At 37.7% G+C, this 25,483-nt stretch overlaps 1 protein-coding gene across 3 annotated transcripts in view; it reads right to left on the bottom strand.

Annotated features, from left to right (window-relative positions):
* ARHGAP18 (Rho GTPase activating protein 18) overlaps positions 1-24,742 on the bottom strand; it is a 38,900-nt gene extending 14,158 nt beyond the window's left edge. For all 3 annotated transcript variants that reach the window (XM_085314004.1, XM_085314023.1, XM_085314014.1), the window contains exons 1-9: positions 24,548-24,742; positions 22,542-22,777; positions 19,566-19,638; positions 13,673-13,842; positions 11,256-11,421; positions 8,422-8,513; positions 5,388-5,465; positions 2,693-2,852; positions 118-200 (exon numbers count right to left, since the gene is read on the bottom strand). In XM_085314004.1, coding sequence (XP_085170130.1) covers positions 118-200; positions 2,693-2,852; positions 5,388-5,465; positions 8,422-8,513; positions 11,256-11,421; positions 13,673-13,842; positions 19,566-19,638; positions 22,542-22,777; positions 24,548-24,725 — 1,236 coding nt within the window. In that variant the 5' untranslated portion in view covers positions 24,726-24,742. The remainder of the gene's footprint in view (positions 1-117; positions 201-2,692; positions 2,853-5,387; positions 5,466-8,421; positions 8,514-11,255; positions 11,422-13,672; positions 13,843-19,565; positions 19,639-22,541; positions 22,778-24,547) is intronic.
* Between the last annotated feature and the right edge of the window lie 741 nt (positions 24,743-25,483).

Below are 25,483 nucleotides of genomic sequence, written 5' to 3'. Positions count from 1 at the left end.
TAATATTTCACACATCAGTTAGAATGTTAAAAGACAACAATATTCATTACAGTAAATTCATGAGAAATCAATAAAATTCTCTTATTTTTACAGGAAAAAGAAATTAGTAATTCTAACCTTCAGAGTGTCTCTGTTTGCTTCAGGCAGAAGGAGAACCAAAAGATTCAAAGCTTGCAGCTGCTGCTTCTTCGTTGGAAGATCTGCCAGTGAAACACATTAACCTCAGTATTTTAAAAATGTCACTTGTTCTCTTGAAAAAAAAAWGACTTTTAAGTGGAATCCTCTCGTAAAATGTGAATGCATACACAAAGCTAATTGTCATTGTATGATAAACAACTGGAGATGTTTCTCTTCTGATACTCATTTCCAAATGTTCTTTTATGATTCAGTTGCAATATGACTCAACAGTCTCTGGCAATACTTTTTAGATGCCTTACGGGACTTTTATTATATACTTATTTTGCAATGTTACAACATTAACTAGACAGCTAACGGTTCCTCTGTTTTTGAGCCTGTGCCCCAATATATGAAAGGATGCATTCACAACTGCATTTGCCATTTCTGCAACTGCTTGAACAATTACATGGTCTCCCACATCTACCCACGCAGAAAGACTGTGTTGCTGAATAATGCAGGTTTCCTAGGGCAGACCAGTCAGAATAAAAGTAATAGCGGAGAAGCTACAAATTAACTACCATCTTCATAAAACTAAAGATGTGGTAGGCCACCTTAACACTTATCTACAGCAATGAGTGCCATACCAAACCAATGGCAAGCTTCAATTAAAGAATAGTGATGTTGGCTCTCCTTTTTACCCARTAGCTCAATGGTGCATCATTCACCCAAAATGCAAGACAAATGTTTCCCCACTCCTCCACCTCCTAGAAGAACTCCTAAGTCCTTGCAGTTCCCATGTCCTCTTGTCAGGCTTTAGAGGACACAGTCTGTCAAGTGTTCTCATAGGATTCCTAATGAATTTATATATAGCCTGCCATATATAAAACAAATTAGGAAGTAGGTATCTATACTTGGCATAGTTTTATCACATTAAAGTAAAATTCAACAGGGCTTCTTTTGTGCATTCCATTAGAATTCCAGCTGAACAGCTATTTCAAAAACATTTAATCCAGCTCAAATTGGGAGAAAGAGCAAAAAAAGATTAATCATTTATTAAATATAAAAGACATGTGTGCTCATCACTTTCTACCACAATTAAGAATCTGAATAAATGAATGGTGAATTATATTCATTTCAACATGTATAGTAGAGATAACAGTGTATCCACCTGGTTAGAAAAACATACATTAAAAGTAGGGATTAAATTTAGTTGCAAAGCACCATGTCACAATGGTCAAAAAGCAATTAAAATTGATAACTTAAATTGAGGTTTTCTATCTGTTCACTTAAACAATGATGTTTTAATTGCATTTATTTAAGTCTAACCACATAGACAGTGTGGTTAATCACAGTATCATGAAAGATACTGATTACTGTCATAAAGGTGGCCTCTTTTCTGCAACACCTATTCTTATTACATTTTAAACAGCAAGGCAGACAGACAACACAAACAAGGGGATGCTGTGAAGCATTCTGTCTGTTTTGCCTCTAATCCTTTGGCTCAACATAGAAAGTATTTTCAATGCTGGAACTTAAATGTTTTTTGGCTAGGTAAAACCACATAAGCTTTCAGACTGCTCAGGAGTGGCAAGCAGAGCCAGTACTGGTTTCAGTCAGTATCTGCTAAGTGGAACAACCTTTTGGACATGTTAGCAGCCAGTATCACTTAAAAGCATTCCAGCCTGCTTTAACTGCTCAGTACTCACTACTGCAAAATCAAAGTTGTGTAATGGGCTTAAGCACTAACCCCCTACTCACGCTAAATTAATGGTATGTGCTCCTGACAAGCAGCTCACAATCAGGAGAGTGAAACAGTCCAAGCTTTTTAAGAGTATCCATCTGTCTGTCTGTCCTTTGGTATGTCCTGAATGTGCTCCTTAGAAATGAACCATCACTTTGCCCATGAGCAAAGGAATAGATTTTTCTGAAACCAACACACCTGTGTTGGCTGTGGAATTAATATATGTGGTCCTCACAACTGATTTCATTATCACCAAGTCACACTCCTTCCAGTACAACTGATGTGTTTGCTSTCTTGGTGACCAGCTGGCACAGAGGACATTTTCAGAGGAGCTTGCTGATCCTCAAGGGACCAGGGATGATCAACAGTTCTGACTATTCTGCTGTAACTTTACCTTTCCCAAATAGATAAAATACCCTCCACATACTACACTAAACAGTATGAATTAACATTTGTTGGATTCCTGCAGAACTATTTTATCTTGTTGTACTGTTTTCTTTTGTTTACAAACTGATAGCATCTTAACATATCACTAGTTTCTTATAATTCATCTACACCTCCTAAAGACTATTAGATATATCTGAGCAGAGTGACACTAGATGTTTTTATTTTATGCATAAACTACTAAAATGCATATTCCATGAAAAATATTATTTGTATGTCAGCAAAATTATGCCCTGTCTTTTCTCAGTGAAGCCATATTGTTGCTATTTAGTTTGTTTTTCAGGTTAACATATTAGTAGTAGAAATGCTGTTGTAACAAAGTACTTCTCTGCACTCAATATGCTTATGATCTCAGTTCTTCACAGCTGAGATGGAAAGGACACTACTCACTCTGCACATCTTGGAAAGCTTTGAGATATTCCACAGTGAGGAGTGGCTGAGGCAGTTCTCGGATGAAGAGTTTTAAAAGACTTGCTGCATCGTGTTGCTTTACATTTTCCCAGTTGAAAGTTCCTTCATAAAATTTTGCTTCCAGTTCTTGGCAAAGACTCTGAAAGGCAACAAACACAGAGAGCATCAATAACACTTGGCTGCTGGAAGTTATGCATTATACACATAGCAATACTTTCCACGCTTTGAAGGGAGGGAGGAGAAGAAAAGGACATCTGAAATATCACTTAACTCCAGCTGTCACTGATCTTTTGCTACAAAAAGATAAATTGAAGATCAGAAACCCTGAGAGTACATGAACAGTGATAGGCAGCAGACTGCTAAATCATAGAGGAAGAAATCCTGTGTGCCTGCCTTAGGGCCACATGGTAGATTCTGTAAGAGCGAGATATCATCTATGCATTCACATAAAGGCTACGGTTTCCCCCTCCCCACAAAGATTAAGATGTCTCTTAGCAGTTCTGAAACTGCATAGCAGAGGGTGTTGCTGTAATGTGTGAGTAGTTTCTCCTTTATAAACAAATATGGCAACCATGCATGCTGACACTTGATTTCCTATCAAAACATACATTAAGGAGAGGCTGGTTCTCTTCAAAATACAAGGACAAGATTTTGGGTGATTGCATAGCTGGGTATCTTGCCATCTGTAAGGAACCTCTTGCCTTTGGACACATGCAGCTTTGCCTAGCACTCAATCTCAAATATGCCCTCTGCCAGAAGGGGACAGTGTTGCAAACCAACAGACTAAGCCCTCTTGCGTTCCCTTCTTTTTGCCTCAGTTCTTCCAGACAGAAAATGAGGACAGAAACACTTTCTTGCTTTGCAAAGTGCATGAGACAAAGTGCATGAGACAAAGATAAGAAGTACTACAGAAAAGATTTGGCCTTAGTTATTTGGACAGGAAGGGTAAGCTGGATAAAGAAAACTAGATTTTTTTTTAAGATATTATTCTCATTACATTTATTTTGTCCAAATGGAAAATAGATCTGTGACTTCGAAAGAAAATGTAGACACTTAGATCAAGTGTTACAGACTGAAATAAAAGTTGGATATTCTCAGCTGTTCTCCAGAGAAATCTTTTGACTCCACAGATTGCACAGAAGGTTTACAGGCATTAAGATCCTAACTCAGATGTCTAAAGTCAAGTGGTGYGATTTCCTGCTGGTCAACAAAAACAAGCTTTAAAAATAAACATTTTCCCTCACCACTTCACTAGCTTCTCCATCAACATTCAAGTCACTGTGGTAAATGTAGTATTAAACAATTAGATAAAATGAATCATTTTATCTGAGAGGCAAGAGCAAAAAAATAAACTATGCATCCTAATGGATTAATGTTTAGATTTTAAAGTAAATATATATATTTGGGGGTGTTATGATATGCAATACATTTTTTTAAAAATACTCTGAAATCTATACAAAAAGATAGCAAATTATTTCTTTTCTGGAGGTTATCTGTGCCATTCCAATAAAATTATTTAAGAAGGAAAGTATTTTTTTTTGTACAGGTGAAAAAAGTTCAAGAAAATTTGAGAAGACATTTAGACAACACATCAGTCTTGATAATCTAATGCTGCGATTTTCTATAAAGTTTTGTATTAAAATAAGTGAACTTAACATCCTAGCTAACAAAGCAATTGCTTAATTCAAAGAAGAAGTTCCTGCAATAAATAGACAAAACATGAATGAAAGTCAAATACTGAGTGATCTCTTGCCTGGAAAATTGTATTAAACAAATAAAATTCAAGAATAAACAAATAAACAAAACCATCCCAGTATGCAGAACTGATGAAAAGTGGAAAATAAAGAAGGGAGGAAAACTGTAAAAAAAAAAAAAATCTTAGTTACTGGTGAATAAACAAAGCCAGTTTCCATAACATTCCTTTCTTTCAGTTGTTTCTAATGAACCAGCTGCTGGTTCTACATGACAGAGGCTGGCAGACATCTTCGGACAGCTGAATCCACTTAAATGGTCCTTTCTGTTCAGAATTTAAGGCCAGTTTAGAGCATCTTTCTAACGCATTGACTCTTGGTGTGAATCATACAGTGTATTTAGTTTCCTGCATTAAGGCAATACTGGGCAAGAGTCTGCACGTAATTGGCACTCACTCTGCTAAGTGTCACTGTGAACAGACATGCCTAACAAGATTGTGCTTAGTGAGCTGAGTAGTTACATTGCTGTTCATAAAAATAAATGTGAGAGGTTCTTCAGTGCATGCTAGCTGCTTTGCCCTGCAACACAGGTTAAGTCTAGCTATTAAAATAGGCTCACGATGCCAGAGAAGAGCTTCCTCCAGGGGCAGAAATACTACGAATGAACTGCTGGTTCAGGGAAAAAAACAAGAGGCTGGAAAGCTCGTGCCAAGAATTAATRAGATTTTGGCACAACTGAATTTAAAACAGAGCCTTGACTCAGCTTCAAACCTGAACTCCAGTCTTCTCCATAAAACTACACCGGATGGAATCATCAGCTTCCTGGCTGAAGTAAATCAGGGTTTTTTGTAAAGACATTTTGCTTTTAGTTTTTAAAAGACTTTAGTAACAACCTAGCATTGAAATAGATTCCCAAGACAAAAATAAAGGTAGCAAGTGCAGATAAGCTTTTGGGGGTGTTGACAATCTGTGTAATATTTTACCTTTACTCTTGCTGCAACTCCTGGTATTCTAAGCAGTCCTTCTGTTTCCAGTGTTGCTTCCTCTATCTGGGAAATCAGCTGTCAAAAACAAACCAAATTGCATGAAAAAAGATGCTAATTAAAAATCACTGGTAGATAGTTCTAATATAGTGGAATTTTTATATTAATGTATGGATGGGTGCACACACACAAACACATGGTTTGCAAACGGATTACTGTTGTAGATATAGAAGAAACCTTTAATATGGCTCTTATCCTTTTTATGAACATTATTAAAAAAGAGTTTATCTTTTCAAAACTGCAATGTCTAGCCTGACTCCAGAGATAGTGAAGCAGTTTATTTCTATAACTACTCCAATTTGAAAAACAAATCCCAATTACTATCCTTGTTAAAATGGACATGATTCAAACTAATTTAGGTAAAATAAAAATATAGTACTTTCTCACAAATACCCTTCTTTAMAACTTTAACAGAGAAGATCTAAGTACTCTTAGCCTTTAGAGAGGCTTCAGTTTTGCAAACACTGGCATTTTTCTATCAGACTCATCAGTTTGCAGTCATATGTATGGCTTAAATTAGTGCAAATTCTGTAAAATCACTTAGCATATGTATCATGAATTTTGTTTTTCCAAAAGGTAAGTGTAGAAGTACTTGCTAAAGGATGAACCTAAARGCGTTCCAAAGAAATCCATAAATGTGAAATGCTGATGACATCATTTTAGCACAAATGGATGCTCACAGCATTTAGCTAGGATTGTGCCTCTGTTACACCTTCCTGCGCCAGCTCTGATGTAAGGAAATTAACATAGCAAAAGTTGCACTTTTTGCAGCTACAGAAATTAAAGGGGGGTTACCTACCACTGCATTTATGTAACTGATACACCTCACAGGAAGGCTCAAACAGAAAGCCACAAAGTTGGAACACAGCACAGAATTTGTCGCTGTGGTATATTTTCCTTGTTTTAGAAAAAAAAAGAAAAAAAAAGACTGCTGACAGCCCAAATCTGACGCTTACCATGCCCAGCTCACCTAACAGCAGTTAGGCATCTGTCAGGCACAAAGACACTGCAGGAATGTCCTTCCTTTAGCCACTGCCCGTACATCTATGGGGAGGTGAGGTCCAGCAGTGCTATAGTTGGCCGTAACTCCTTCAGGCACACAGAACAAGCGAGTACCTTCTTTGCAGGCAGAAAGAGGTGGCTGCTGGCCACCAGCCTCCTGCCAACAGGAAATTCCCTCTTCAACTATTTTAAGACTGCTCTCATTTGCTTCATTAGCAGGCCAAAGACCTGAATGAAAGACCTGTGGAGATGTATGGATCTGTACCACCCTCTCACTAGCTATGCACACTTTTGTCATTTTTAAAGACAGAGGAGACCTAGAAGCACCCACAGGTCCTCATTCCACTTCGCATGAAGTTCAAAACTTCCACTTGGAAGATAAGCTACCCTTTTAAAAGACAGCCTGTCTTAAACCGACAGAAAATGAGAGAGAATCCACCGAATCCTGACAGATCTATGGGAAAATACAATAATCACACCAAAAACTACGGCTAGAGTATACCACAAGATTCAGATTTTCCAGTCAGAAATCCCATAGGCTATACTTTATCACCATTTTTAACCACAGTTCTTCAATGAAATAAAAACTAGGTGATTTTTTTATTAAAACATTTCTTTTAATTTAAGCAGACTTCCTATTAGCTTGGTTTGTTTCATGTCAATGATAAAGCAGTTTMCACAAAAATGTTCTTCCTTGCACTTTATAGAAATTCCCTCCTCTGCAGCAGACATTTTCAAAGAAAAGATGCTTAAGAAATAGGAAACCTTTCTTATTTTTATCTTCTCATTTAAAGAAAAACTATATTCTAAATGACATCTGTGCCTTACAAAACAAATTACATATATAAGCTAGAAATGTTCATGCAGAATTTTCTTCATGGAAAACTATGCTTACCATGATGCTAGTATATCACTGTGCTCAATCACTTTTTGTCATTTGATTTTTTTCTTCTAGATACCATCTTTCCTACAAATATATTTTTACAGTCCTGAGGAAGTAATTGCTGCCATGAATGATACAGAAACAGTATCGAGAGWGTGATGGAAAATTACTTGGAATTTTCTGTTTCTTGAAAAAGAATGAACAAAAAGAGCTCTGAAATGGTGATGAGATAGCATTGAGCTTCTCTCAGTGTCAGGATAGGTCCATACACTGTGGTTGCTCATCATGTGATAAGACCTGCTATGTAAGTGCAGTAAATCCAGGGCCTCCATCATCTTTCCCATTACCTTCCCCATTAACATGACGTGGCACAGGCCAAAAGGTCCCTTCACATACTAAAGCAGCTGAAAAAGCACTACCACTGCTACCTGAGACAGTTATCCAGCCTGACATCCACTCCCTAAGACTTGCCTCTTGGCCTAAGACACTTCTGAGAGCAGAAAACTGCTTCCTAGAAAGCTAGGTGGACCAAGGATTGAGAATTTCTACAGAACTTCAAGTTATTTGCTCTGGAAGACAAAGTGCAGACGAAGAGACTTAGACCACCCTTGTGAAATGGAATTGGCTACAGGGTGTTCTTATACTGATAGCAAGAATTCTAATTCTACAGGAATTCTTATACTGATAGTATAGAAACTGTAAAGTTTCACAGGCTTATTAGCAAGCTTGCCTAAATCATGGATTACTTCACACATCTTACAGCATGTTTTTCTAATATCATTCACTCTCTGTCCCTAGAACACATCAGTAACAGTTTGCAAYACCTATAAAGTAGAGATCAGTTAGAACAAAAACTTCACCTTATTCGTTTAGCTCAAACTACGTCTGATAAGTCTCAGACTTACTGAATTAATAAATAAAGCTGCAAATAAACACTACAATAACTTTGATGAGAGTACTATACCTTAGGTTCCCTTTAAGTAAACACAGTGAAAGCTTCATTACAGGGAAAAAATAAACCCAGGACAAAATGTTATTTGTTTCTCATTTGCAGGTATGCAATAAGTTGATTTGTTCATGCCTATTTACCTTTTGAAAAATCAGTGGGGTCTTGGTGCCTGGCACCTTCTTTTGATCCTGTTCCAGCAAAATTGAGAGTGGGACACCAAACAAGCCCGAGTCTGAAAAAAATAAAGCCAAAAAATCATAGAATCATAGAATTGGTAAGGTTGGAAGAGACTTCTGGAGATCATCTAGTCCAACCCTCTAAGGTATTATCCACATCTGTTCCAACACATGAGCTAGTGGCATAAAAGCACATTTTTGAAGAGATAAGCCCATTCAATACGTTCAGAGCTATTGACATTTCATTCAAAATATCTGAATGTCTTTGTCAATCAAGTCATTAAACAAAGCATTTTGGCTAAAAGGATTCATTCATCACTTCCTTCACCCACAAATCAGCAGTCTTCTGTTTCAACTTCAAATTGCTATCCACACATTCTGCAGTACAGTGAAGCAAATACATAAATGAACCATTTGCCTGAGTCTGGTTTTAGAACGGTTGTGATAATCACTCTGCAATGCACATCTTCATCACTTAATGCAAGTTATCTTAGTTAAGATGCAAATGCATGAGTAAAATAACCAGAAATTTGGCTACTAAAATGAAGTAGCTGTAGTTATCATCCAGATTTACTCTCAACACTTGTCTTCCTGAGCATTTTGAAAGAAGAGCTTTTCAACCTTTCTTGTGCTTTTGCATTATTCAATTATCAGCAGAACAAGATATCATTTTGCCAAAGGTACTTCTTTTTTAAGTGAGAGCAAAAGTACAGAAAGTGCTGCTTAGAAAATGGCCTTTAACATACTGCAAATATAATGCAAACAATAAAAAATAAGAAGGAATCTAGTCTCAGATAATCTAGCCTTGATGCAAAACCTTTTGGAGTAAATGGGAATCCCATGTGTTTATGGCCCAGTTGAACAGAAACAAATGGCTGCAAAAGAGATCTATACTAGCAACCCCTAACACAAAGTTTGTTGCCCTATGCTGATGAAGTCAGAAGTACTGATAAAGGCTGTATATGTAATTTTTCTGAAACAGCATATAACACTACATGCAGCTAAAAATTCCTGCTTGATATGATGCCATGCCAGTATCAAGCACAGAAGAGCTGTAAATAACAAAAAGGTGTCAGCCTTTGCAAGAATGTGATATATAATCAAAGACACATCAGTTTAAGTGTCAATTCAGGCAGTTCTTGCAAAATAAAAACTTCAATAGAAACTTCAGCAGAATAAAAAGTCTACCTACAAAATACGTAGAGGTCCATACAAACACTCAATAGCCCTATCTCATAGTTTTATCATCCTGAAGATCCTGTCAATTGAAAAAGTTTCTGTTGAGATGAAGCTGGAGGAACAAACTATAAGATGCCAACATAAAGACTGGGTTTGCAAAAGCACATCAGTCCACAGAAGAATTATGTTTTCATCACCTTTATCTACTCAAGCACAAAGGAGAACAGCCAATAGATCTACCACTGTATAAATCAACTGGCCAAATAACACTTCCTGAGTGAAGAGGAGTGGGTCTGGCAGAGCAACARGACATTGAAGCCATTATGTTGCAAAACTAATTTTATTAGGGAAAGAAGATAACACATAATTATCTTTTGCCTAGATACTTCCAGTAGTCTAGTCCATCTTTTTGGTTTTCATGAAAACAGAGGGTTTTTAACCAATTTAATATTCTTCATGACTGCCTGTTGTTTAAAAAGATAATATTATGAGTAAAGCTCAATCAAAAATAAGATTTGGTAAGAATAATCAATTAAAACTATGATACATTGATACATTCATAAAACTATGAACTATTTCACTATGTATTAGTGAAAGCACAAGCACTTCTGCAAGATGAAAATGCATTACAGGATCAAGGTCTCATAGATGTTTCTGTGTATACTTTTTGCATTTAAGAAGTTATKTTCTACTACAGTGAAGTGAAGAGTATATTCTCAAGAATCTATTGTACCTTGCTGCTCTCAGCCCTCTCTGTTGCTTTCAATTATTTAAAGTGAGCTATTGCACTGTCACATTCGCTGAACCTTGACAACAGGGTTTTGGCCAAAGTAGGCTTGTGATTAACTGGTAACACATTTCAAGCTCACGTAAAACATTTAGTGTAAGCCAAAAGTACAGAAAACAAACAAAGCACTGAAAACCTCTAGTGAGGTTTTCCAACCTGAAATCGGTTTCCAAGTACCCTAAATTCCCAAGGAAAGCACTGGGATAATATATATACTCCAGAGGAATGACTTGTTACAGCTKTTTACTGTAATGCCCTCTACAAAAGCCCAAATCTTCCACTTAGTTTGATGCCGCTCAGTGCAGAATTTGCATCAAGGGCAAGGGCTATGCATGTGTCACAAGAAAACTAATTCCAGATAGAAAAAGAAAACAGGTGGCAAAGGTTCCTAGCATCCCCAGCCAAAGGCAGGTAGAAGTGGCACAATACCTGCCATCAGCCAAGCAGGGAAAAAAATATTCATACAGAGCACATTCATGGGAATACATGAGCGCAAACTTCTGTAAAGCAATTCCTCCTGTACAGCATGCTACTAAGGTGAAGATCCCCTTTCCCCACTCTTTGGTTTATCTGCTCAGGGCCTGGCCTGAGGGCTGTCTTTAGACAGACAGCATGGTCCCTTAGCTGAAGTGACTATATCCATGAATTTGACAAAAATGTGCCCTGAGGTAACATGTTACAATTAGATGATGCCCAAAATCAGAATCTATATTACTACTTATATACTTACATACATTTTCTGCTGGGAAAAAATCATAAAAAAGCAGATAAATTTGTTTTATTTGGTTAAAACAGATCCATTTGTTTTAGAAGATGAAACTTTTTGACTCACCTTTGGTTTTGATTTTTGCAGCTTTTTGCTGCTTGAATTCTGTCCCAAGTACGTCATAGAGAGCAGTTAATTCAATCAGTGCTAAAGAATAGACTTTCTTCATATCCTGAGGGGCCAGGTCACCAATCTTGGTGGTGCCCGTTTTGTCCTTCGGCAATCTGAAATTCTAAAAGTAGAGATTTGCAGCAGAGTGAATAATCCAAGTCATAACAAATTTCATAGCTTGAATGCTGTGCTCCTCTCAAGGCACAACCTTTCCTAATGAAGCCTGCTGCTACTGACTAAATCATGGCAGAAACCCACCCCCACCCCAAAAAAATTCACAAAGCAGACGACTGTAGAATCAGAGGAGCGTTTAGGTTCTTGGTGACTTCTGGAAGCAATCTAAACCAATCCCCCGCTCAAAGCAAGGCTAATTTCAAAGTTAGACCAAGTTGCTCAGGGCCTTCTCCAACTGAACTTTGAAAACCTCCTATAATTGAGGTTCCCCAGTATCTCTGGGATGCAGGTGCTTAATCTCATGGTGAATTTCTTTTCCCTTGCATACAAAGGTAATTTGTCTTGTAACTTGTGTCCATTGCCTCTTGTCCTTTTGCTGTGCACCTCCACAAAGAGTCTGGCTCTGTCTTCCTTGTAACCCCACCACCTTCTGCTTTCCTTTGCAATTTACAGTGGTGGAAGTAGCTGTCCATGCACAATCCTAAACCCATATGCATTTAGGCACCTATTTAGCTCCCATGTTTATGGATTATTTCTATTCTATTTCTATTACAGTAAATACCCAGCAGCCTCTCTCTGAGACCAATATAAGGTCCGACATAAAACCAATATAAGGAAGTGAGGCAACCACAAAAGATTAAGAAAAAGAAGAAGAGAGAGAGAGAGATTTCCCAACTCACAGAACTTTTTAATTCCATCTCATTAATGGGCCTCTAAGGGCTCTTGCCTGTGCCTCACACAAGCAGGATGCATGACTTAAAGCATGACCCAGAACAGTTGCCAACACATTCTCTCCATTTGGAAAGAACAAATTCTGTATTTTAGAAATGATTTTCTCATCCTGTGTTTACCCAGCAATAGCACAGCTGAATTGCTAGCTGTGGTATATAGCTCTAATGGTACATATCTAAACTGTAAATAAATGTAATTTACAAGTGGCAGATATGTCCATTTCCTGCCCTGAGCTTCACTGATATAAACATATATTTAAAAATAGCTGCCAGTGATGAAGCTACAGCAAACTGGAGGTTTAAATAGTTAACTCCCTCCCTTTGCCTAACATTTTGCCACTGCTTTCATCATTCAAAGAGAAATCTCATAGCCATTTCTTTTGGTAAATCTTTCATAAGCCTAGCTAAAAGTATAGCTAAAGTATGTAGCATGCAATAGGAAAGTATACAAAAATAAGCTATAGTGTAGCCATAGTCTTCTTGTTATTGGCTGTATTATTGAAATGTGACTCAAACATTTTAGAATTCATTTCTAAATATCCATTGATGTCTGATTTAGTGTTTAAACTAGGATATCATGGGGCAATCACTATTTGAAGGATTGCAAATGTCCTTATCTAAATTAAGTGTTTGAAGAACTGTGAAAGATCATTACTTCAGACACTAAGTTTACTCAGACATGTTTGCATATGCTGTTAGACAAAAGAAATGTTTTTCACATTGGTCATTAGTCTACAGCTTTCTGCATGATCACAAACTATTAGACAGAGSAAGACCCTCAAGAGATGCCTGAGGATCAATGACAAAATGCTTTGGAGGATCTTATTTTGTATTTATTTCAGTTCTTTCAGAATGATTCTTTTTTATTAAAGGGTGGAAAGTACAATTTAGCACAAGCCAATCCTGAACTTCCAGCCACCTCACTTCAGACTTCTACRAATCCTTCTATTCTTCTTTCTCCTCCCTCGCCTATCTGCACTGCATAACTGCACAAGATTTCTGCAGATATCCACTAAACCTTTCCAAATGAAGACAGAGATTTCTATTACRGAGGTAAGGCATCTCACCTCAAATAACAGGAAAAGATGTGTAAAGTATGATGTAGAGATACAGTTTGTGTAAAATTACCAAAAATTCCATTGCCTGCAGTCAAGGGCCTGGACAACAGACATAACCTGAACTTTTTGAACTGTAGTGAACGTAACTACCACAGAGCCACTATCCCAGATTAATACTAATAGTCCATTACTACTTATACATAAAGTGCATTTTGCCAGAAAGACAATGACAAATAGCCATGAAAGTACTATTTCCACATAACTGAGAACACAATTCCAAAACATAAGTTATCTTGAGAAGGTCTATCCCCATGAAGTTGGACCCTTCTAAATCTAATTCAACCACTATCATCCAAACGGTTCCATTACTAGAAACAAATAATAATAGCAATAAATAGGCAACACGTACAGGAAGAAGAGTGTCATCCCCTCCACCCTTGCACATTTTGCCTACTGAACTGTCTTTGAGATTAGCAGCCTGCTCCGAAAATGATATCTCCAAATTGATGGCAGTTTCAGACAGTTGTGTATCTTCAAGCAGGCTTGTCTTTTCATCAGTCTCAAGACTGAACTTTAGACCTGAAAAAAGAGACAAAAAAAATCAACAATAGCACTGCTAAATATCACTCAGCATCTGAAAGTAAGTATTTAAAACTAGGCAGAAGTTAATCCTGTTCAAAAGATGGACCTCCTTGTTGAAAATTTATTCACTTCTAGGTTCTTTATGCCTSTTGAAAATGCAACTCCTTACAGGACTCCATTTCTTGTAGCTATTCTAGAATAATTCTGCCACTCATGAGGTTTTCGCCTATTTATCTGTCATGAAAGACAAAACAATTTCAGACTAACAATGGATTTCCAGGATCTTCCAGAACYAAACAGCTTTGATATCGTAAGTTTCTTGCCCTCAGACACTTTCCAACCTCAAGGTCCATAACATCTTGCAGCCAAACCAGATTTTTTTTCTGCTGCTTTAATTTCAGAAGTAATACAAAATGCTTACTCTAGGACCTAAAGAAATAACAGCTGGGAATAATGGGGATCAGACGGATCATGTCCTAGTCCTGATACTCCTGTTCTCTCCTCAATCTAAAGACTCTAGATTCCTCAAAACTGTTTGGACATGCTTCCAAGATACAGGGGAGGACTAAACACACAACAATGGCTTACTTATCCATCTTTGTTCCTTACACAGGCATCAAACACTAGATAAATTTAGAATACTTTTTTCTTAAAAAAGGGGGGGGGGGAAAGAGGTAGAGGTGGTTCTGCTTTTAGAGAAAGAAGAAGTCTACTTCATAGCAAATCAACCACTGATTTTCAGTGTGAAGTTAAAACACATCAGGAAAGAAGCAAGAGAAAAATTACCCTATGTTGTAAGTATACAATGTAATACAAGCCACCAAACATAATTTAGCCAGAGAAGGATTCTGACATATCCCACCATTACCTGTGATGTGCTACTTCTAAAGGACGTAGCCAAGACTAGGTTCCAAGTAACAGACACTACAAATACCTTGCAAGGTTTTGTTATGATTTTCCCTAAACCAGAGCAAATATAAATAAATCAATCCTGGTTATTTCACTGGGGCCAAGATTCTGCCACTGCCTCCTTCTCAAAAGCAGCTGCAGCGTGTTCACAGATAATATACAAGAAGTGTAGAAAATGYGAGATGGAAAGGGACATGGGCTGAGGAGAACTACAAGCAGTACATATGMTTTTATATATGAATATCGGGTAACATAATAGATGACTTTGTTTTCACCATTGTGGGAAATCTTCTATGCCCTGGAATAACCACACTGTATAGCTAACCTAAGTCAGAAAAGCCTCCCAGAAAACAGTTACAGCAGCCTCTGAGCCTGAAGCAGAGGAAAGGCTGCAGATAATCTGACTAAGCGAGCAGGCATCAGGGAAGTGCTGCTGTGCRCTGATAGCTTCAATGGTCTGCAAAAAGCTGAGCTGCAAATACGCAGCCCAAACAACATGTGAAGCATCCAATTAAAAAAAAATATATATACATACCAACTTGAAAATTTCTCTTGTAAAATTATTAAATAATAAAACAGGAATTGTCACTAATTAAGGGTGAGTCCTGAAAATTACCTCAGTTAACTGGGGACAAACTCGGGTTCTGSTGTATTGTATTAAAATGGACCCAAACACCAACAGGCATTTTCTAGTAGGTCACAATGTTTAGTGCAAACACTTTCACTTCAGTTTAACTGACCTGAAGSTGAGACAGTTCCAGAAAGAGAAGGTGAATTTGAGTTAACATTTTGACTCGACTTACAACCAAAGAAAGCATTTCCAAATTAAGCATTTCCAAATTTTACCTGTTCTGGGTGTTATTCACCCCTCTCTTTTCAGAGCGGCTTCTGCTCAATTTGGACAGAATCTGGAAGACTTTATGGGCATACGCTAAAGATTAAGCTGATCCTGAAACCAGAGCCACTGCTGTCACTAAAGAGATATATGACACCTCAGTATCCAAATATATCCATAGTCAAATTCATCCCCAGCTCAGAGCCTTGGTCTCTGTGTGAGTTTATGTAYACACATCATTTAAATTGTTTCATGCATCTTAACTAAAGGAAAACAGCTCCTCCCCTCCCCAAAGATATTTGTCATGCTAATGTGGCCTATATGTGACCTATGTACTCCATATTAGAGTGGGATGGAACTGCTGTTAACAAACAATAAAGCTCCTATTTCAGTCCTCCGGTCTTACTAAGGTACAGTTTAAAGCAGATGTCTCGGAAACGATACACACATTTAAAAAGTCTGGAAACGCTGCTGTTTTGCTGAGTTTCCTCCTGCTTGTACAGCCGTGTTGCTATTGTTGTGCCTTTATTAACTAGGAAGCAGCTGTAAGAGGAAGCAGATTTGGTTTTCTGTCAACCTGCCAATTGCATGCAATATTTCACGACTGAAATACACGTGATGTGAGAAATGTAAATATTGGCCATTAACAATGATGTGGAAACCATATTTTAAATTAGTCCTGTCTGCCCTCCTTGGTTCACCGTGCTATTTAATGATCACATAAAATAATGGAAATTGTCCAGGAGTAGGGTGGGGGTTTAGGTTTGAGGTTTCTTTTTAATATGGCGTGGAAAAATCGTAAGTGTCAACCTCGCTATTTCTCATTTTGCTAGAGAATCCAGGGTACACCCCAATGGAGTTATACTGATAGATCTCAAATTTTAAATGGAAATGTGGAATGGCTGATTTTTTTAACTGACAAAACATTTCTCTAAAATGTTAATTTGTTGCTGACTTTGAATAGAAAGTAAAAAAGTTTGTTATCTTTTCACTAACATTCTATCGCTCCAGCCATAGATCCCTTATTTATCACACAAAAGGAAAAGCAGAAACAAACGCTTTAATTAAAAAGAAATAATTTTTAAAATTAAAAAAAGACTTTTTAATTTAAAAAAAAACCCACTTTTTGGTTTAGCCTTATTTTTTCCCTACTAAGAAGCAAACAACAATACAACTCTTTTCCCTCATGTTACACATTGTAGGCTCAACTCTTTCATCCATTTGTCAGACCATTATGCTTTGAGGTTGCCCTTATACAGAGGTTTTATCTAACATTCCTCCCTTACAGCCAATCATTTATGTTTAGAAGCACAACYGCAGCTCTAAATTAAACTCACCTTTGCTTCTCACCTATTTAAGCTAATTAGTATTCAGCTTTCTATCTGCTTTATTCTTTGCTTTTCATTTCCTGAGCTATCTCATCCAAATTGATATTTACTCCACTTCATAGGCATCTAAAGAGAATTACTTTTTTTTTTAATCTGTTGAACATATTGCTAGCTTTGTTGTATTTTAGTGAATGCTATGGATAGTTAAAATGACAGTATATTCTGAAAGCTTAACATATGATACTGAATTTTGTTTTGTTTACTGCAGATACATTCAGCAATACAACAATATTACACACAACAAACAATCACTTAAAAGCATTCAATAAGGGACCTCCCAAAAAATCACATAGGCCTCTATTAACAATAAAAATGAAAGAGGCAGGAACTTATTCAACTGTTCTGTGTGATCAGGACTAGGCAGAAAAGTCCAAAAGCATGATAGCTTCATATTATTCCCCAAGTTTGTTTATAAGTGTTCAGGGAAGACAGAAGGTGTGTTGGGCCTGGGATGTGCTCAGGAGGAATAAGCACAGCCCATGTACTCTCTGAGGACAAATTATTAACAACCGCCATTTGGCAGAAACATTTGAGAATGCCASATTCAAATACCAAATTAGGAACAAAGTCACCACCTGTGGAGAAGGGTCAATCACACTCACTCTAGTAGTTTTAAGACACAGAACTTTGAAAACATCGTCATCTCAACCTAAACTTTGGATTTTTTTTTTTTTATGTACAAGAAGATATTCACATTTTTTTCAGGTAAAACTGGTACTAACTACATCTTTGTCAAAAGGGCCTCCATTTTAAAATGATGCTTTTGGATTTGTTTTTTATAGCTATTTAGTATCTCTGAAATAGCAGGCATTCTTTAGTTATTGCCTTAAATTCATTCACTGTTTATATAATAAAAAAATAGCTCATTATTCTGGAGGAAAAATTACAGCACAGCACTGAAACAGGTGCAGTACTTTTAACACAACTGAACTTGGACGGTTTGCCTACAGTTGAGCTAATTTTTCTCCTTGCTCTTATCTTGGGAGCAGAGCCCATTTTAGCATGTTGACAAGAGCAGAAGCGTATCAGGATGCGAGTAGGCTGCATTTGCRATCCACATCCCAATCTGTGCTGTGGAGAGCTAGCATATGGAGCTTGCCTTTCAGAACTTCCCATTTCTGAAGGGTTCATCAGGGCCACTGGAAAAAAAAGAACCAGATGTGATAAAAGTCTGTAATAATTGCCTGGTAATTTTCCAGCTCTAAATCCTACAGTGCAGTTTATTGACACAAGCACCAGGCATCTCTTCCTTCCCTTGTGCTGAACCAGCAGTTTGGCAGTCCTCCCAATTTTTTTTACTGTTCTTACTCGAGTGAGGTTTGCTGAGGGCGAGGAAGGGAAGGATTAATAGCACTTCTGGAAATACACAGATTTGGTGATAGTCAGGGCTAGTTTATCTTCTTCTCTCCCGCTTCAACTTCCATGCACGTCTTGTAGTGTTTGCAGTTGTTTCCTAATTCCAATCCTGAGGCAGCCATTTATCTAGAATACTACATGTCGATGCTCTAAAATTACAGCAGAAATTTATTTGCTGGCTTAATTATGGACACGTGTACTTGTAGTTCAGAACTTCACTGATCTAGGTGCCTATTTAAGTGGTTGTAGGGTCCAGCACCAGTTAGGTGGTATCCAGTCTCACAAAAGAAGACAAGACATAAAAGTAATGCAGAAAAGCAGTGCCCTATTTACACCAAATCTTAAAGCTTAAATAGCTGCCAGTATCATCTGAATACATTTCACAGCATGTGAGAGTTACAGGGCTGGGTATGATAGTACAGCAGATAGGATGCAATTCCTGCTTCCAAGAAAGAGAAAGCGATGYATGGTAGCGACCCTTTTCTTACTGGCACTGAAGAAAAGCAGAGAGTTTTGTCAATGTCTTTCATGAAAATCCATATCCTCATAACAGAAACTATGGATTCAGCCATCAATTCTGTTGTGCTCTGCCCTATGTGGGAGTGAGAGGGGGGCCGAAGCTCTGCCAGTCTTCTTTAGATATTGCACCCCTCCTTGTTTAACCACACACTCTTGAGCACAACCAGCCCTACACATGGAATGCCACTTTTTTCCATTTTCCTTATGAGGGTAAGCAACTTATCTTTTCTTCCAATGGTGCTTTTCTTTCATTTTGAGCTGCGGATATATAGCCAATTCTCATCTTTTCTGTATGTTTATAGTACATTCACTTTTGTTCCCTTGTATGCACTGATGAGCTCATCTATAGTGCTTCATTTCCTGCACTGCACAGCAGAGATAAACCAGAAGGGATAAATTAAGGACCAGGAAAAACCTAAGCATTAGCTATGAGAGGAGACCTCTCCCAGATGACTTGATTATAAGAGGATCATTGGTAAAAAAAACAAGATTTACCAGATGGCTCAAAGGACACTATCTACAGCCACACTTAAAAATTTTGCAAGTGCGCAACAATTTGGGCTAGAAAAGGTTTTCTCATAACATTTTTATTTTCCTTTGCTGAAGTTAATTGAAATGAGGACCTATGCATTAGACTGTGAGGTTGAAAGCCTCCGAACAACAGCAACAATAACAACAAAAAAGAAAAGATCAAAGGAGCTGTTTGGCATTACCTTTTGCATCCTCTTGTGTTTCATTTTTGTTTTCACGTGTTCCTACAGTTGAAGGTTCACTTCCATCACAGACCTAAGAAAGAAAGAAAATATGCACGCCTATGAAAAACCAAAAGCATGGCTGTAGAAATTCCTCTGACTCTGCAGGATTAAAATACAGACTCCTGAAATCCAGGAGTATGCAGAAGTCCGCCTGTGTGTTGTCAGCTGTTAGACTGGGGTTTTAATAGAAACCCCTTTGCCAAGGTCTACAGGGATCTGAAATCTAATTAAAAAATGAGCAATTAAATCTATTTCTCCTCTTCCCAGAAGGACAGATGTGTATAAGACTTAAATTTCTAGTGTTATAACACAGTCTAGTCTTTGACCTGAAGCCATCGTTTACACTGAAAAGGATTTGAACTGGTATCTGGCAGATACATTTTGACTAACTCAGTCCAAATTCCTTCCTCTTGCAAACTGTAACATGGCTGTTTCCCCCTAGAGAACAATCCCATCCCTTCTGCCAGCAGTCTCACATTAATACTTGTGCTTCCAGCTTAGATTCCCAACAGCAAAACTATGACACTTCGAAGAGACAACAAAACAGGAGAAGGTCTGCACCTTCTGCTTCCTACGATGTCGACAGACCAACCCTATACGAGCCAGTAGAAAACATAAATATGTACAGCCCTGAGTTCATCAAGAAATACAAGCCTAAGCACTACCCASTTTCAAGATTTCTTGCATTTCATGAACTGTACTACACCTGTTTTAGGTAAAACATTTCAGAAAGTGTAGAAAACCTTACAGATAAGCTTCTGTACTCTTCTATCCACCTTATTCTTTTTTAACATCTTTTTGACAGCTTAGATCAACATTGATTATTTAGCACTCTGGATTTCTAACAGCATTTTAGTCAGACACTACAAAACCCCTACTTACTGAAAACACAAATTTGAGTTTTAAGGTTTTCTCCTACCAACACAAATCTGCCTAATTTTTTTTTTTTAATCAGAGATCTTAAGAGGTGGCAGCAAAGAGCCTGACTGCTCAGAAAACTGCTAGCGTTCCACAGAGCAAAGACAGGAGTCGACCGGAAAACTGTCAGGGCACCAACAGCCAAGCTTCTCTTTGGGAATATAGCAGGAAACTTAGTAGAAACATCAACGCAATATTGATGTCTATTGTCTATTGTTCTACCTTTCCTTCTGCTTTCCYCCAGGTGAAGGGAGGTTACAGGATTTTCAGAGGCTATTATTAAACTGGGATGACTTCACACAGCTGCAGATGGCTTCAGCCCTCTTTCGTTAYGTACCGAGTTTTCTAATAAYGGGAGAGGARCAAAGYGCTGACACAAGTTGCYCAGGGAGGTGGTGGGATCCGCTTCACTGCTGCCTTTTTGTGACAGATTAGGCAAATGACCACCACCAATGATTTCCAAATAACTACAYTGCTTTAGAGAAAGGAATGCGGTCTAGGTTTGAGGGCCTACATTTGCATTATTTTAATTCAGTCAAGGAGACTGGTTTACAAAGGTTCTTTTTGTTTGGTTATTACTATATTTAATCAATATAGTAATATTGATTAAAGCCTTCTGTTTTATACGTGCTTCATAACTACAATCATTCATCTGTTCACATGACTTCTCCCTGATGTCATCAATATTAAAGCACGTCATTTAGAGGAAACAGCAGTCTACCGATACTGCAACATATAATTTTCAAAAATTGCAGCACATAGCTTAAATACAGGAACATGAGTATTTTTTGTACTTTGCTGAAATAACATATTTGAAAGGGAAATTATACTGCTTTAAACCACATGATATATTACCTAAATTATTCTACTGTTAGATCTTGTAATTTTTAGGTGTAGTCAGTTCCAAAACAGACCCCAGAAAGCTTTTATGGAGTTAATATCTGAAACCACATGCAAAGCAGAACACTGAAAGGGAAAATTTTCCTCTGAAGTATGTATCTGCACCTATAAACCTGCTCCACTAAATTTCACCCCTACTGAATTTGAAAGGAGTTGCCCAGGGAAAGGAGGCAGCTGGGGAAGGACAGAGATCAACTCTTCTTGAAATTCCCCATGCTTCTACTGCCACTACAAACCCAAGTGACAGCAGCAGCAACAACGAGGAATGAAGCTGAAATATGGTAAGCTAGCCTTTATCAGTGTCTTCTTGAAGCTGAAGATCTAGTTGCTTTGAGGGGGAATAATGATGACACATTCCTTCCTTCCAAAGAAGAGGAATTCTAATTATAGCCTCTGTTTCCCTCCTTCCCCTTTCCTGTACATGGAACAGGAACTCTTCTCTCCTTTTCAATATCTGAAGAGAGGAAATACAGACCCTTTCAGGACATGTCTGAGCAACTGGCCACATACAGTTTAATGAAACACACAGATTCTGGGAATTAGTACAGGGGGCTTAACCACCACTGAATAGGCATAAAAACCCAGTAAAAAAATATATTTATATACATATACATACATATACATACATATATATATGTATGTATATGTATGTATGTATGTATAAAAGAAAGAAGTATTGCTCCTTATGTGACAGACTGTTCCCTGGGAATGACTATAGGGTACTACTGCCTAAAGAGAAAAGTGCCCCCTAAAGAGGGCATTTGGTCACTCTTCAGGTGTTCGCTGCCTTGATTTTTGTGTCCACATTCAAATAAAATTTGATCAGTATCTTGATCATGGAGTGGTTGTTTTATTCATCACTCTTGAGTAGCAGGAGGCCAGCATACATACTCCTTTCTGCATATTAGTAGTGCTTAATGCAATGTCAGCTCTGGATCAATGTTATTCCCACGATTTCAATATAAAAATTCATTTACAAATCAGCAAAAAATTAACAAAAATCATCTGGAAACACCTTTGTCYCTTTGCCTCCTTCTCTTCTCTCTCACCTCCCATCCCTTCATATCCCTCTCCTCCATCTGCCAGAATCCAACAAAATGACAGACGGCAACTTACTTTTCCCTTTGAGTCGCTTTGTAGCCTGAAGATATCTCTGACATCAGGAATCTGGTACTGTTTGTTTTTTTTTCTCATGGTTTGTGTGACAGTCTCTACCCGCTTCTCAACTGCTGCCTTCTGGGTTCGGGTCAACGTGGATAGAAATACCATACTTTCTAGGGAGTCGCCAGTACTCTCACCAAACAGATTCGACAGACCGGCTTCTTTCAGCCATTCTTCTTCCAGTTCCCCCTCTAAGCAAGGAAAAGAGAAGGGCATAAATACTGGCTTTTAAGTATTTTTAAGCACACTGGATTATAGTGGCATGGCAAAGTTAATGTGGTTCACAGAGAAAGGTCTAAAGGAGTTCACGATTAAGAGCAATTATTTGCATTATCACGACCTGGAAAAAAATATTGTTTCTAAAAAGCATTAAAAGGGTTAATATATGATATAAAAGCTATTCAAATAGTTAATCCAGTACAGATCACTATAGGGCAATTTTTATAATAATCTGCAACATATCTGTTAAGACATACAGCATTTTATAAATGTAGCCTAGCTGTTAATGCATATGAGGAAGTCTGAAAGCCTCTGATCATTGCTGCTTCATTGATTTTTAGTTTGGTCCTCAATCTTTTCAGCTCCTTTGCTGACATGGGTTCTGGCCAGTTTTCTTGATACATTAATCCTACAGCTCTCCACTAGCTCAATTTGATGAAGGACAAACCAGTCTACAGGAGTCACCTTAAGCTGTTTTTTAATCAGTTCTTATGACATGGTCTCCAGACTGCTGACAGCCCACAAAACAATTGTTGCTTTAGTCTTATAGCTGATAAAGTATCCTTTATCGACAGATCACTGCACATGAAAGAGGAGAAAGCTATTAAATATTGTCACTAATGGCAAAACTTCTGCTTCTGAAATCACTATCCACCTAATCATACTTCCTTTTAAGCACTGCCACTAAGTTCTGATTAGTAGCAGAGTGGGTTGCGCTGACTGCTGACATCCCTCGGCAAATGAAAAAGGAAATAGTGGCTTTGGGAGCAAAGAGCCCGAATAGCAGGCTTCAGCGAGCTGGAGGAAGAGAAGAGGATCACACATTGCAAAAAGGCTGGCGCTGCTGGTCAGAGTACCCTGCGGCTCCGTCGGGTGCCTGGCTCACAGGGCACGCCGACTCTGAGCTTCCTACTTTCTCCAGAGGCCGCGTTGCTACCTGCTGCAGGGTATTGGTAAATAATGGTGATATTTCAAAGCACCTAGGGAGTCAGAAGTACAAATACCTTTGAAAGTTAATGAATCTCCTMAGTCACACAGAGGCTATACTAAAATGCAAAGCTCACTGCTTTAACTTACTGTTCTTTCCAAGATTGTGGGCCTCTCGTAAGAATCTGAGAGGGGAATATACTATACTGTTAAAAACAAACTTTTCACAGAGCAGTCAAACTAAGGACATTACTTCTCTTTTGTCTTATAGGGTATTAAAAATAAAGAAACTGCCCACTTCCTCTAAGTCCTTGCCCTTAGGAGTGACCCATGCTTGATGCTTCAGAGAAACAGAAATAATATAATAAACCAATCCCAACAGTTGTAAGTCCAGAAGTTACTTACTAAACTTAAATATAGTTAATCATTGACTTGTCTGCTAAATCATGAGGTTGCTATCCACAATAGCTACAATAATAAATTACTTACACAAAGGAATGAAAGGGTAAGTCAGTTTAACAGTAAACTGCAAATAAAGCTTAGGCTGTTATAATTTGCAAATATATGAACCTTTCTGATTTTCTACAAGTATCATTTACAGGAAAACTACTATTTTATTTTYCTCCAATTCAATTCTCTTTCAGCGCACTGCCTATTTCTGGTGATGTTTGTCTGAGGCTGAATTTTTGATAGTCAGTTTTCAATAGAGTAACCTCCTTCTTCATATAAGCGTGTTTGTAAGTGCCATCTCTTGAAATAAGGTAAATCCTTGAAGCAGCAAACTGGTGATCATTCACAGCCATGAATTTCATTACCATCTGGCTCTTTCACCACAAGTGCTTCCTGTTCCTCATGATTATTTCCCCTGGTTTCATGGATATTTTCAAGTTCTTTCCAGTAGTCAGCCATAGATAATTCATCCAAGGAGTCCTGGGAACCCGAACGATCAAATGGTGCTCCATCGGGGTTCTTCTTGGGGTCTTCATGGTTCATTGTGTACTGGCCAGACCTGCGACTATACACATAAAACAAAAATCAATTATTGGTTAGTATTTTAAAATACAGGCCATAGTAATATCTGTGTAGAGAGTTGAGGAAAACAGTATTAAAGCAAGCTTACGTCAAAATGCAAACCAAGATATTAAGAATAACATTTAATRCCTGGAATATATTCTAAATTTAACACTTCTGCTGCACATACCTCCCAATCTGGAACAGCAYAGGAGTCTATGTTAAAGAGGAAATAACTACTCCAAGTTCTATTAATCCTAGTTATGTTAGATCTTTAATTCAACTCAAAATAGTCAATTCCACTAACTTCATGGTAGATATCTTCCCAGCATCACTGTTCACACAGAAATTTTGAAATTTGCTTTTTGCTTGAATAAATTCTAATAGCTTGACACAACTCATACTCTCTGCTTTGYTTTTCTTCTTCTTTTATTTTTTATAAAGTTATGTCTGATATCCGTGACCTTAATTACAGCTGGGAAAGGACAGAGTAGAATTACTAAAGGTAGAGTTTGTAAAGTAAATGGTTGAGTCTAAATATTTAATAGAAGTTATTTGCTTCTACCTTGYTTCCACTTTGATGGAAAGCTTGCCATTTTTATAGTTTGATGTTACTAGTTTTTGGTACACCCTAGCAAATGTATTTTGCTGAGGCTTTCAACAGGGATCTTTCTTCTCAAGGATAGCTTCAACTAGAAAAATAAACTCAACCAGCTGATACCTCTGGGGCTAATCTTGAC

This window comes from Rhea americana, unplaced genomic scaffold (genome assembly GCF_003343005.1).
Source record: "Rhea americana isolate MKP2758 unplaced genomic scaffold, rheAme1 scaffold_110, whole genome shotgun sequence".
In the NCBI taxonomy this organism is placed as follows: Eukaryota; Metazoa; Chordata; class Aves; order Rheiformes; family Rheidae; genus Rhea; species Rhea americana.
The sequence above is the reverse complement of the archived record's forward strand: the minus strand, read 5'-3'. Positions and strand labels throughout refer to the sequence as shown.